Source organism: Diplotaxodon limnothrissa, linkage group LG11, assembly GCF_057381915.1.
Source record: "Diplotaxodon limnothrissa isolate DT_005_m linkage group LG11, D_limnothrissa_male_GT1.1, whole genome shotgun sequence".
Taxonomy (NCBI): domain Eukaryota; kingdom Metazoa; phylum Chordata; class Actinopteri; order Cichliformes; family Cichlidae; genus Diplotaxodon; species Diplotaxodon limnothrissa.
The window spans coordinates 37,634,994-37,649,866 of record NC_140606.1 but is presented as its reverse complement, the minus strand read 5'-3'; the positions used below and the strand labels follow the sequence as shown (position 1 = coordinate 37,649,866).

Sequence of the window (14,873 nt, the reverse complement as noted above, 5' to 3'; positions counted from 1 at the left end):
CTGGTGCTACTGTCCATTGCTACCTCGAATTCTGACCTCAAAACAACGCCTCCAGCATTGCCCTCCATCACGGCTCCTTCTCAGTGCAGAAACCATCCACCTTCTCTGAACCTCTCAAATACAGCGAGGACCAAAATTGTCAGAATCAGATCGAGTTCAGATCAAAACTCCAAGTTCCTTCCGGTCTCTTGTGTCTTTCTTAGTTCCAGCACTTCCCTTCTTCCTCTTGATTTCTTTGGGCCAGTTCCACAGTCGAGGCTGATGTTCAGAAACACCCGCTGCTTGAACTCGGGGAAAAGCTCATGTTTCACTCTAATCTAAGCTGCTGTTAGCTGTTGATTTCTGAGTTCTGCTGTGCAGCAGAGGGAACTCTGTGGCTTCGTTTCCTGCGGTTATCCTCAGGAGAGCCAGTTTCATCACAGTGTTTGATGATTTTTGTGACTGAACTTGAAAAAACCTTCAGTCCTTAATGTTTTCCAAATAATTGACCTTCATTTCTTAAAATAGGCTAATGATGGACTGCTGTATCTCATTAAGGGACCAGGACTGTTTTTTCCATGCAAACACTACATCAGCACAATATTCAATCATTCAGGAGGAAAAAGTTCCACCTGTTAACCTTTGAAAAGGTTCAGCTGTGAAGTGGTACACATTCGAAATGACAAACTCATGAAGCTGGTTAAGATACTGACAAATAGATGCAAAGTGGTCATTGAGACAAATGGTGGCAGCTTATCTTGGTGCTGCCTCTGAGACACTGTTGTTAATCACATAAAGCCAGACGCCCCCCCCCCCCCCCCCCCACCCTGTTAAGGATAAGTGGAAGAGAATGGATAGATGTGTGGACATAAACCCAAACGTGTTGTTTAATTGAAGAAATGCTTGGTTTTGCCCGACAGCGCAGCGCAGCTATTCTCTAACTTAAGACTACCGTGACCCATTTTGAAATCTGAAAATCTTCCACCCAAGCTTTTAATCACAACTCTGATCATGACAAATCTAAGATGAAGTGTTTTCTCTGTTGTCTTTTCATTGTGATCTCCCTTGAAAATCCTTGAAATTGTCCTGGAATTACCACTGATGAGGATATTCTTAAGTCTAAACTCTGCAAACCATCTCGTCTCTCTGGCAACGACACCATATCCCCACACGCCGTCACAGGCTGGACGACTGTACGGTCACACATATAAACACACTGAAATTCATTTGCTTGTCCAGGCTGAATCTCTGAAACAGCTCCACCTCTGCTGCCTGATGCTGTAACTGCAGCTCCATTCAATTCTTTAACTCGATTATGAGATATCCTGTTTTAAATGTAACTGTTTAGCTGGCAGATTTAAACCATTATTACTATCTTGTTATTGCTGTAAATGATTTCTAATGGCTCACCTACATTTCATTCAACATCTACAGCTGTGGCTCAGACTTTGGAAATGACCAGTGTCAGGAAAAGAACAATAGAGAGAGAGAGCATAGCCTCTAATGAGTTTTAACAAACTTGCGATGTGTTGTGTAGATGTCCTTGTCGTCCCTTTGAACTCAACTACAAATCAGTCAGTTAACCCTGCAGTCACGTTGCATTTGGTTATGATTTAGAAAGCTGCAACACTACCAGCTGCTGACACTGTGGAAACAGCTCTATGGTCAGAATATCCAGAGACTTTATAGAACAACAGTATATATTAGTAGTCTAACTATGATGTCATACCAAAGTCACACTATTGTGTTGTCATATTATCCTATAAGATGTAATGCTTTTAGAATGTGTAAATAATATATTTCCAGTGCTTTGTATCCTGCTGCAGTGAGGCTTTGGTCTTATGTTGTTGTTAGTGTTGTGCACTCTGAAGGGTCGAGTACGGGATCCATGGTGGACGTTATTGTGACATTACCCAACCAAACTTTGATTGTAGAGACCGCACTATTTACCCATACATAATTTACTGTTAACATTCTTTTTAACATATATTTTAAAATCGTTTTTGAAGTAAAAACTGAAAATGATCGAGCTTGTGACTAGAAGTTTTCTTTTTTTAATATTGTGTGAGGGTAAACTGGAAACCTTTGGACTGATAAGATGGTGTCACCTTGGCATTCTCAGAACTGTGCTGGGAATCTTTTATTGACATTTTTATAGACTAATAAAAAAATCAATTAATTGGAAAAAAATAACAGGCAGATTATTGAATAAGGCTTCGCTCAGTGCATCATTAAATCTAGACGTGGAAACACTGGAACGTTAATTATATGTAACCTTGACATTTATGACTCTACAAGAACTCAGCGCAGTTGAGAAAAGCGGCTGAAATATAATTGAATGCCACTGTGAGTGGGATCAAACTGTGCGGACATGTGACCACGTTCAGCAGAGCCACTCACTGAAAACTAACCCAACAAGTTTGTTCTGTTTTTATTGTGTGAAAAACTGAAGCGGCTCACGCTGACACGAGTTAGCTCGTTATATTGATCATATATTGCCTGCCCGGACCTCCTGTAGGCTACCTGTTAAATACCAAAGCTTGTTTTTGGCCATTTGTGCCGATGCGTTGATCAGATATTGATTATGGGCGCACATATGCAAGAAATGCAAAGCCAAAGAATGCGCGTGTGTGCAGTGGAAGCAGTGCTGAAGTTAAAGTCACCGTGCAAATGTCAAAATCTTTGAGGTTTAGCCTCTCTCTCTCGCTCTCTCTCTCTCACTCACTCTCAGAGCTCGTGCAGGCTCGCTCTCTCTCCCCTCCTCGCTCTCTCCTCACACTCAGCCAGCCGGTGCTGCAGTGGCTCAGTCGCAGAGCGCTAGCGCGGCTGCTTTTCCGCGGTAACTCGTTTCATCCGTCGGGACACGACTGCGTCCACGGATCGTAGATGCAGCCCTCCGTTTCCGCCGCTTCGTCTCCAAACACGCACCCGTCCGACCCGCTTGACGTCTTCCGCGCGGACTCGGCGTCTCGTTCGTGCGTCCCGATTGCGTAAAAGTCGTAAGTAGCTAAGGGACGCGCTGTCCAATAATCTTGATCGATCGCAGGCCGGAAGCACGCGTTAGTTTAGTTTGGACAATTGTGTCGATGTGCGCGGAGATAGAAAGTTGACCGCGTTCTCACATGATCGCCGCGAGCTCTGCAAAGTAAACGACTCTGTCCCGAAAATATCCAGCATGCAATGCATAATTAATCAAGCATTATGCACAAACACACGCCGATTAATTATTTACTCGATCTGCTAAACACTTGCAGTTTAAAGTAAATAGGTGTCCGCCACAGTATCTGCAAAGCGCAACATAAAGTCCAAACACACTCCAGGGCGGCCGGACACGTGTTGAGTTCAGTGTACGTTTAGCTGTGGGATTGTTCAGAACAGCCCGACCTTACAGCTGCAGCACCGGGGTCAAGCTGCTCCGGTTCAGCTCACCTTGAACCATGCTGGTAATGTGCACGAGTCCTCCGCGGGCAAACCGCCCAGCCCGAGGCCACGCGGCGCTCCTCCGGGCATCTCTCATAATCCTTCTCCTCCTCTGGCCACGGCCGTCTGCAGGCAAGAAGAAGCTGTACATCGGAGCGCTGTTCCCCATGAGCGGAGGCTGGCCGGGCGGTCAGGCGTGCATGCCCTCCGCTCAAATGGCCCTGGACCTGGTGAACAACAGGAGCGACATCCTGCCCGACTACGAGTTGGAGCTCATCCACTACGACAGCATGGTGAGTGCATGTGGAGGAGAGTCAGAGGAGGTGCGCACTTAAAGTGATGTGTGTGTGTGTGTGGTGTCAGCCCCTGAGGGATGTCATGATCTGCCTCTCAGATTATCACGAGGGCTCTTGTCATTTTCTCAGTTCTGTGAGTGTTTTGTTCAATTCTTTTCTGATGAAAAACAGAGAAAGAAATCCTGGCTTTTATTTCCAGTTTTGATTGCAGATTTATGAAATTATACTGGCTGTCTTTTTTATTTTTTAGGATTGCTCATAAGGAGAGGTTTTCTTTGAGTATTGTAGATTTTGGGGTCATATTTTTTGAACATCATACTCTTTGTGATGGAAGCGTCTTTACTGATGTTTGCCAAATACCAAAAAATCAGGTATCAGGTGAAAATGTCACTTTTTCTAAGGAAGTGCTTTGGTTCTTTCATGTTTTTATCTATGGGTCACCCCGCTGACAGCTAACCCCCCAGAGTCTTTGCACTCCGTGCCACATTCATTTTGCTAAATGAGCAAACACACCTCCTGCTTGTTGCTCATCAATCATTCATCATGGTGGTATTTTAAAATGTCAGCATTATCGACCAATATAAATCCAATAATCACCCCTCCAGCTTGTTCAGATACTGCCCTTTTTAACCACCCACGCCACCCAAATCAACCTTAATCACAATCCGGGTTATTTCTGTGAGTGAATAATCCTTGTCTTTGGGTTCTCACTGCTGCATATCCTGAAGTTTTTCACTGAAAGGAAGTGTTTTTCTCAACAGTGGGATGAGTGCAGACACAGATTTGTTTAAAAAAAGCAATCCTCTGTCTCTTCTCTTGAGGGTTGTTATCAATCATGCTGCAGGACAGATGCCTGGAGAGTTGGCTGGGGCACCAAACAGTTAACTGCACAGGGACTGGTTAGAAATTTGCTACGAGCTTTATTCTGATTGGTGTACAAGGCTCTGCATTGGAATCCTGTTAAACAGAATAGCAGGGAAAGAGAGCGTGTGTGTGTGTGTGTGTGTGTGTGTGTGTGCATGTGAGAGAGAAAGAGAGCGAGAGTTGGCATGGCAACACAGTTACTCTTGAAGCACACCACAGAAACAAACAAGGATTCAGCTCTGTGGAAATATGTGTGCAAAATCATATGCTGGATGTATGCAGAGCTGATGGCACAGAGCATTTTGTTAGACATACACCTCGTTCTTTGCACTCGAAACAGATTAAATACGTGCGTGTGTCCTCCGATTACAAGTGTAGTGAAGCAGGCATCTGCAGATGTAGCAGCCATAAACATAAAAATAAAGCAAGGAAGAGATTTCAGAGGGATTGGAAAACATCTCTCCTCGTGCTTCAGGAGTCGCTGGCGCCTCCGGCTCGCGAAATAGATGCAGATCCTTTTTGAAGGGAAAAGCTCAAAGAGGCTGGTGTAACATTGTCTGAATGATACTGGTTAATTCCTTGATTTTAAGTCCTAGCGGGAGGGGGAGGGGGAATTTATTGCTCCTACTCTGGGTACAGTGTGGTCAGAATGAGGTTTTTACTTTTTGATTGCAAACGTTTTTCACCTGGCTGGAATGGTAATGAGGATGACAGTCTGAAAACCAATTATAAAGAAGGAGATTAATTATGATATTTGCATGCAGTTATGAGAACCCATTCCACATCCTTGTTTGGTCTGAGAAGAGATCGGCACATTTGAAGCACAACTTGGCGAGATTAAGACGAGGGTTTAAATGGCTCTTTGTTTGCATCTCGAGATGAAGGCTGCGGAGTGTAATTTTGCATCAAAGACTCTTAACTGGAATTTATTATGATGAGAAACTTTTATTGCATCTCTAAATGATTAAATAAAAGAAATGCATCAAGGGAGACCTATTATGCATATCTTCAGGTCCATATTTTTATTTGTGTGTTCTACCAGGGTAGCTTTGCAATTAAGAAACAAACATTATTAACGATGTGATCCTCGTTCACCTTAGTGCAGCCCCATTTTCGCTCCTCTTTCCTTACAGCTACCTCCCCTTTTCCTTCTGATTGGCTGTTCCTGCAAAACAAAAGGTGGGTGAATACTGTCAAAGCTGTCTGACGTTGTCATATTTTGGATATCTGCTTTCTTTGACATCTTAACAAACAAAGATTAGAAAAGACAATGCAACTCTGAATAGCAGACCGTATAGGAAAGATGGACATAGCCTCCTGGTTCTCAGTTATTGGTTAGCAAAGTTCTTTGTGAAGCCTCAATCTGAGTGTTTTGAGGTCGCTGTCAGAGTTTGGACGCGACGAATGAGCCGTGGATCAGACTGAGAGAAAGAAAGTGAGAGACACTGCAGTTTAATAGGCTAGCAACTTGTCACAGCGTGCGACTGAAATTTACGACGACGAGAGCCGTTTCCCCACAGACCTATAAAACCAGAATAATAGGTAAACAGAGGAAAAGAGCTTCACTGGCTTCTTTCGGAGCTGGAAGCTACGCCCGTGTTTGAGATGCAGCCCAGCAAACATGGCTCAAACCCCGATGTCATGTCCCTGGTCATCTGATCTGAACTGTAAGACAGACGGGTGTTGATGTTGTTTCGAGCTAAACTACAGGTTTAGTGTTTATCAGATTATGAGAATGAAAGAATGAAATTAAAATGTGATTACTCAGTGGTAAAACAGACATTCATCTGACAGCTTCTCCACATAGAAAAAGTAGTATTACTACTGTAGGCATTGGCCTGTTTTTACAATATAGGCTGAAATTTGAAGGAATTTACATTCTTTCTCATTTATATTGTGCTAAACGTAGCGCATCACAAACGCTGTAGCTCTGCTCCTTGTGCCCGTGCTATGCACCCTGTGATGGGAGTCCAGTTAGCTCAGTAGAATGAGAAATAACCTTTGTGGAATATACTTTTCTTTCTTGCAGCAAAGTCTAACAAAGACCTCCAGGCCATATTCAATGTGTATGTTTAGCTCATAAGAAAGCTTTGGTCTGACTTTTGTTTTCAAAGTGTTTTTCAACCACAACTAGACGTCGACAAAAGACCACCAGCTTACAGTTATTCAACATCGCAGTGTGAGCTGGGAGACTAATATACTCAAGAACTCCCACTGTCTACACTCCCGGCCTCATAGCGGGCAATTGTAAGGTAGTCTGGCACGAGTCGGGCTGTACGAAGATGTGGAACAAAAATGTAAATTTCACGGGGTAAACTTTTTTCTTCTGATTTATAATAGTGCAACAACATATATATATATAATTCCATATTTATATATTTGCTTTACAGTTAAATGCTTTTCCTGGATACTAAGGATGTCACAGCACAGGTCCACTTAATAGCATCCACCATTTTGATTCAGGCATGAAGCAAAGGACTTCTGGCAGCAGTCACCTTCAGCCGCCAGCACAACCAGCTGCTCCTTATACACACATGGAAATGTCTGTTGTGGTGCTTCTTATGTGTAGTTGTTATTTAGAATCAGATGGCACTGAGAGAGGACGTCCTGTTGTAAAACCTTTACAGACTAACGAGTGTTTATAAGCAGAACGACAACATTTTACTGGTAAATCTGCAACAGTGTGGATTTACTTCAGTTCAGACGCTTTAGCGATGGTAGATCTGCAGAAACTAAATTCAAATGTGGACATTTTTGTCCAGGAGCAGGTGTAAATGATTATTTTAGCTGTTTGGCTCTATGCACTCCCGGTCATTGAGGGCTATTCTGCAGCCAGAGTCTGTACAATGGGATTAATAGGAAGTGAAATGGCTCTTGTAGATCGGCTCTGGCTGAGCTTTTGGCTCACAGGGATTACTTGCACATTCACTGACCTCATTATTTAAAACTTTGTCCATCTTTAATGTGAGCATCGAGCGGTGTAACAGTACACCCGTATGTGGCAGAAAATCAGAAAAAGCAGAGTAGTTCCACCTCTGACGTTTGACTTAGCAAACAGGTGACAATTTGGGCGGGGAGTATGGAACGATGTCCTCAACTTGTTCAACATCATAAAATATTTATGAAGCTCTACACTTAATCCCAGCCTGTCTTTTAAATGGATGAATATACCCCGTGGTAGCAGAACGGCTTGTTTCTCTGGCTATTCTGGCGACAGCATCAGACTATTTACAGCCTTCTGAGATGTGCGCACACATGCACACACAGGATCGCGCGCAGACACGCGCTCTCCACACAGGCTGTTGCCATGGATATATCAAAGCCGAGACTGCAAACTTTGATCAATTATTAACAGTGATGAGTGAGACGGTGGAGATGCAGAGAAATGGCGGTGAAACAAGGTGCTTCCCTCACTTCCGTTTTTGATTTTAATTGGCAGCCGTGACACAATTTTCCATCCGCTGTGGCATAACTCGTATCCTTCAGTGGTCCTCGTGCATGTCCGTTGGCACACGAGCCTGAAGTGTGGTGCCAGACGCAATTATGAGGAACTAAGGAGATGTAGCTCTGCATGCTTTGAGATTCAATATTCAGGCGGTCCCCCAAGCCTGATCATATCCCCTATTCACACTTTTGATATTATTCAATCTGGAGTGTAATTAGATGGCATATTATGACGACCAAGTGTGTTTTCTCATTCTTCCTAGCTCAGGGAAACTTCAGTTTCTTTCAAAGCTTCTCGCCAGCTGGGTATGACTGATTGGAGAGACTACATGGGCATGTTAACATGACACCGATATTGGCTGCAGGAATTTCAGCACCAAGGACAGCAGCTGAAGTGCCTATCTTTTGTGGGGTATGTGAGTGTGTGTGTAGTTTTATGTACACACACAGTAGCATTAATCTGGGTGTGTGACAGAGAATGTGAATGTGACCATGAATGGCATTGGGGGCCTTCATTGCTGCTGCTCTCATGAGCCAAGGAGGAACAGAAATGAAAGTAGAAATGGTGACGACCCCAGGGGGCTGTAGCAGACAGACCTCCAAGAATAGCAGAGATTCCTCAGCCTTTATTGCAAACCTGCCAACACCCCTGCTTGCCTCTGTTTTTTTATAAGGAGGCCATGTGCTTGCTGATTATGTTACCAAAGGCTTTGTTTGTAAGGTGAATGACTGAAACATTCAACAACTGGAACAGATTTTTTTCTTGCAAGTACATCCAACTTCTGCCACTTACCTTTAAAGCCTGTTAATATTACATGTGGAAACAGCACAAAACGAACAGAGACTGTGTATAGAAGATATATGTTGCCACTGTGGAAAGCTTAGTTATCAGGAAATGGTAGCAAACTTGGTTAGCATGTATAGAGACACTACTGGTACATGACACAAAGAGAAGTATCTGACAGTTAAGGCTGAATAACATGCAAAAAAGAGAAAAAAGAAAGAAAGCACACAGCTAGTCGCTACAGCTACCTGCGTCACCACGCACCTGTCGGTCAAAGCCGTCGTGCCTTAAGTAAACATTTAAACAACAAAGAAATCCCCCCATGTTAATCTAATTAAGGGAGAAATTAGCTAGTGTCCAATAGGGATGGGTACCGGTATCCGGTGCCATGATGGTCCAAAAACCCGAAGAGGAGAGTCCTGGCCCCTAGCCCTGCCAGTGTAGCAGAAATGATGAGGATGATGATGCAGCAGCAGCCGTTCTTCTCTGCGTGAGGAGCTTAATGTTGTTCGTGTGTAATTTACGTTGAGTAGGCTAACCACGTTATTACATTAATGCATGTAAGGTGAACTAGCAAACATCATCATAGCTACATGCGGCTGTCTTCTTGTTTGATGGCAGATGCTCCCTTCACCCTGGCCAAAAAGGCTAAAATGACCAAAGAAAAAGTGGAAAACAGTTAAACATGAGAGGTTTTTGGACAAAGTTTGTGTTTTTTCCATTGTTTAAGCACTGCTTCCAGCCAAGAATCATACCATATATACCCCATAGCTGCAGAAAAGGCTAACATTGTTATCTTTTTACAAAAACCAGCTGAACACGAGAGGTTTTTGGACAAAGTGTGTGTTCTCCATTCTTTAAGCACTGGCACCGTTTCAAAAGTACCGGTTTGGCACCGGTATCGGATAAAACCTAAACGATACACATCCCTAGTGTCCAATGTTTTTCTATATTTCTCTTGTAAAGTTTGACACCAAGTGGCCTTTGGAGGAACTGCAGTTCCTCTAACAAATTAATTTTGTCGTATTAGAATCAGAAAACCAGTGGAGTTGCCTCGTGCAGCAACTCCACCAGTTGAATTTTGATGGTTCAGGTGTTAATTTTTGATTTATAAGTGACCACCTAATGAATCTGCAACGCTATAACAGCAGTTTCTCTCGTAGCTTCTATCTATCTCCCCTCACTCGTGATTAAAAACATCTCCAAGATTGGTCAACATGCTCAATTGGTGGCTTCAGCCATCTTTTATATGCAGTGTGTGGTTTTAAAACAAAAAGCTTCTGTATGATGGGTTTGGCACTGGTTTACCATGAATTGATGTTTGAACTTTTCCATATCATTTTCATCTCTGCACAGTGTTCCCATTATACTATCAAAGGTTTCATTTCTTGCTTTCATAGAAAAATGGCATGATTGAAAAGTACAGCTATGTAGTCTGGTGCTATTTCACAATTGTGTTCAAAAATACACCCTTTCATTATACACCTATTACTGCCTGCTAACCATTTCCTGTTATGTTATTCAAAGTGAAAAGAACATGGAATAAGTAACTGTTCAAAGCAAAATAACTGAATCACCTTCTTAGAAAACTTCCGTCTAAGCTGGTTTTTTTTTTTTTTTTTTTTTTAAATGACATCAGAAACAGCAGTATGCGACATTACGTGATGGCAGAGCTTCAGTTCATCCTTTGTCATTTTTTTTTTTTTTTTAATAAATAGGACAGGGGGAATGAATGAGAGAAAGAGGGGGAGAGAAAGAAAGAAAACCAAAGGGGAGAAGAGACGGTGAGAAGGGGGTGGAAGAGAGAGAAAAAAAAAAAGAACTCCTGGGTCACCTGTATGGAGAAAAAAAAACAAACAAACAAAAAAAACAAACAGAGGAGACAGCAAACAACAAAGAGCAACATAATAGAGAAAACAAAGCACCATCACAATAAACTAGCTAGTCATAGATATCAATATTTACTAAATAATAAACGATATTGTGCAGCACGCAAGATAGACAGCGCAGTGTGCTTTGAGGCAGCAGCCAAGAAAGCTTTAGTCCGCGTCTGTGAATACCCATGTGTGCATACCTGTGTGGATCAGCATGCTTGCATTCCAAAGGTTTCTCCATGTAATGATCTGCTAGGGAGTGTGGGGGGGCCACAGCCCCGTCCTCCAGGGTGTGAAGCGGGTATGGAGGAGATCAAAACTCCAGACATCCAGAGGCCCCCAGAACACAAGAGACCATGGAAGACCAACAGAGGGGCAGCCGCGCCACTGTTCCAGTAAGAGCTGAGGAGAGTCCCAGATGAGGGCTCGCCCAGCAGCCGCGGAGCAGAAGTCAGGGGGAGTTGCAGTGACGCGCCCGTGAGCTCCGCCGGCCCCCAGCTGTGCCTGAGTGACCGAGCCCCAGGCCGAGAGGCCGGGGGCACCCCACCTCCAAAGGGGCCCGAGCGAGCCCCAGGCCCCAGGCCCCGACAAGCGGCCGCCAAGGAGTGAGCCGGTGTGTATCCGGACGCCCACCCCCAGACACAAAGAACCACCAACACACCGACACCTGAGGGAGTCCGCCACCGGCAGGGGAAGTGGTGGTGGGTGGAGATAGGCCTCCAAACCATGGAGGGCCTAAGCTGGTTTTTGTGTGCGTGCCTCCATCTGCTTTTATTATAATGATTAAGGGTTTTAATAGCAAAATTAACTCGAGCAGCCTGTTCAGGGATCTTACAAACACTCTGTTACGATTTAAAGGGCTTCTGTTTAATATTGGTTGCTCAAGGCATTTTAAAATGTTTTTTTTAATTTGTTTTCTATTATTTGTAATTGTCTTTCACAACATCAGTATTACTGTTTTTTTTTTTAATTTCAAATCAAACATGCTAAATTGTATATATACAGAAAATAATTGCAGGTTTCCCATTGTTATTACCACTGTCATCAATGCCACAGTCACACTAAAAGAAACAGTGGCTGGAGACTGCGGTGCGATCACAGTTATTGCAACTACGTACTTGCAATTTGGTTGCCTTTGAAATGGTTACTTTGAAAAGGGGGACCAGGTCTGTAAGCACTCATAGTCAGCTGGTGTCTTCAGAGCGACTGTGGTGCGTCAAAACGGCGATAAAACAGCATTCGGATGGAGTCAGTCTGCTACCAGGCTGATCAGGATGTGATAGAGACTGGGGTCAAGCTGGTAATTACGAGCAGCCTGTTTGTAATAATACGGAGATTAAATGATAAATCAGCAAATAGGTTATGATGTGTTGGCATCACATTAAACAGAAGTTCACATTAACTACTTATAACTACAACAAGTTGTTGCTGCAGGACAGCGGTTTATCTATGAAATGACACAGCTGCTTAGCAAAACACATTTTCTAGTACCAGAATACCAGTTGAGTATTGCAAAGAAATGTGCACTCATCACTACTCATCAGTGCAGACTGCAACGTGTTGGCAATCTGTCTGCATTTCTAAATGATATAAATAGACAGCAGGTATTTCCAAAGTTTTGCAGATCTGTGATTGCAGTCACTGTGAAACGTGGCTCGAACACTGGGCAACAATTTAGCTGTTGCTAGATGAGAAAAAATTTCAATGCAATAACTAGTCAGCTACCATTTTGTTTCTCGTTTTGTTTTCTAGTTGTGAGGAGGTTGCATTCCTGTTTTTCCTCAAGTGTAACCAAATCATTATATCCTGGCTAGCTAGCCTAGTGTGCTTTGTGAACATTTCTAAGCTCCAAAGCCTGACAGCATGCCAAACTTACGGATGCACTATTTGGATCTGCTGTCAGTGACACCAGGCTGATCCATGTAGTTCACTTACACGTTGTTCTGTATTTTTTTACTCAACCACAAACTGTGTTTAAGTGAGCTGACATGACTGGAAAGCAAAGCTTTCCCTCGCTCACTCGCTCTCACTCCCACAGTGTAACTCTGGAAGTTTTTATGTCTCATCAGTATATTAATATTATTTCACTTGCTCTATGCAAAGAGGTGCACACACAGCGAGACTGAGAGCAGAGGAAGAAGAAACTGGCGTGTGAGTAAAACTCAGTAAAGTGCAGCAAAGACTTGTCATTAGGTCATTAATGTTTTTTGTAAATGTTTATTTTTATGTGTCTTGGGTCTGTTGGGTTTTTTTGGGGGGGGTTTAAGTCTTTGATTTTTTGTCCAATTTATTTTATAAAGTTAATAAAAGTATTCCTCAGAATACTAGTAGCCTCAGTGAAGCTATATGCAGTCTACTTCCTGTAGCCACAGTGAAGCTACTCATGCACTGTGTAAGAATGGGAGCATCTGATCTGAGAGGCCTGTCTTTATCATTCTTTGATGTCATACTGGTTCTGATGGTCCATGACCTTTACTCATGCAAAGCCATGTTATGTTTAAAAAATACAGATTCTTTTCTTCGGCTCTAACCTAAAGGAAATATGTTTTTGATCCCCAGCGACTGGGTTTTTGCGCTGGTTTGTCATGAATTGAAACAGCTTGAGTCTTTTCTCGTCTTGCTGCCCAGTGTTTCAATTTTGCTTCTGTTCAAGCAAAGATTTAATTTCCTGCGCGCACAGAAACAGTGAATGATTGAAAGCTTCAACTATGTCTGATGCCATTTTGCAATTGTGTTCCAGACTAGACCCCTTCATTTCATACCAGTGCGGCCTGTTAGCCACATCATATTAAGATGAAGGTGGAAAGTGCGAGGAATATCTAACTGCTGCTGGGTAAAACTGAATTTGTTTTTTGATAAACACCAGTGTCAGGTTTAATGAGGGTGCCGTTTCACAGAAAATGAAAGCCTGTTTTATTGTAAATTTACTCGTTATCTGTAATAATTAGGCTTTCTACCTGAGAAGTAGTTTTTGACTAATGTGTGCCGAATGTTTGTTCATTTTCTTTGCACACATTCAGCTGCAATCATTAGAAGTATTTTAAAGTAAAGCTCTGCATGCAAGCCTGTTAGTGTAACTACATATATACAGTATAGAGAGAGCGTTAGCAAAACCCTGACTAAGCAAGTTGTCTCAGTGTGAATTCTTAAAGAACGTCCACGAGGTCAGAAACTGCACTTTTAATTCTTCATATATTAGGCAGCAACTTATTTGCGAAATTGATGGAAACAAGCCGTTATTAAACGTGTAATGTGCTGTGGTAAGGACAGATTGATGAAATAACTCAAAGATAATTAGCGTGGGCGGTGAATTACTGCTCAGAATGAAGTTAAAACACTGTAACACAAGAAAACTAACAAGCTTCTCCTCAGCATGCAGCCAGCCCACAGCCACAGTGACAGAGAACACAAACAACCTTCGGGAAAGACACTGTTTAACAAGCTGAAGGCGTCAATCTTCTTCATATAAGATAAGATAAGATAAGATAAGATAGAACTTTATTAATCCCTCGGGTGGGTTCCTCTGGGAAATTCGACTTCCAAAAAGCACAGCAACGACCGAAGTTACAGTTACAGAATTGTTATATATATATATATATATATATATATATATATATATATATATATATACACACACACACACACACACACACACACACACACACACACACACACATATATATAAATACAGAGACAAATATAAATAAAATATACAAAGGGGATAAATAGAATAAATAGGAATAAAAATAAAAATACAAGTGAATTGCACATTTCAAGTATTGAGTCTATTGCACTGTTGACTATTTACAAAAAGTATTGCACAAGGTATTGCACAGTGAGGTGAAGAGGCACTACAGCTTAGTTGTTCCCTCCTTTGTCCTCCTGTCTCCCCTCCCTCTCCCCTCCAGAGAGGAGTTAAACAGTCTGATGGCGTGTGGGACAAAGGAGTTTTTAAGTCTGTTAGTTCTTGTCTTGGGGAGAAGCAACCTGTCACTGAACAGACTCTTCTGGTTGTTTATGGCCGTGTGCAGAGGATGCCCAGCATTGTCCATAATGTCCATCAGTTTCTTTAATGTCCTTTTCTCTGCCACTGTCACCAGAGTGTCCAGCTTCATGCCGACCACAGAGCTAGCCTTCCTGATCAGTTTCTCCAGCCTGGATGAGTCCTTCTTTGCTGTGCTGCTCCCCCAGCACACCACAGCATAGAAAAGT

The 14,873-nt window shown here is 42.7% G+C and overlaps 1 protein-coding gene across 1 annotated transcript in view; it reads left to right on the top strand.

Annotated features, from left to right (window-relative positions):
* Nucleotides 1–14,873, top strand: part of gabbr1a (gamma-aminobutyric acid (GABA) B receptor, 1a) — a 141,621-nt gene that overhangs the window by 48,210 nt on the left and 78,538 nt on the right. Inside the window, exon 6 of the mRNA XM_085366700.1 lies at nucleotides 3,532–3,692. Within this exon, the coding sequence (XP_085222826.1) occupies nucleotides 3,532–3,692 (161 nt within the window). The remainder of the gene's footprint in view (nucleotides 1–3,531; nucleotides 3,693–14,873) is intronic.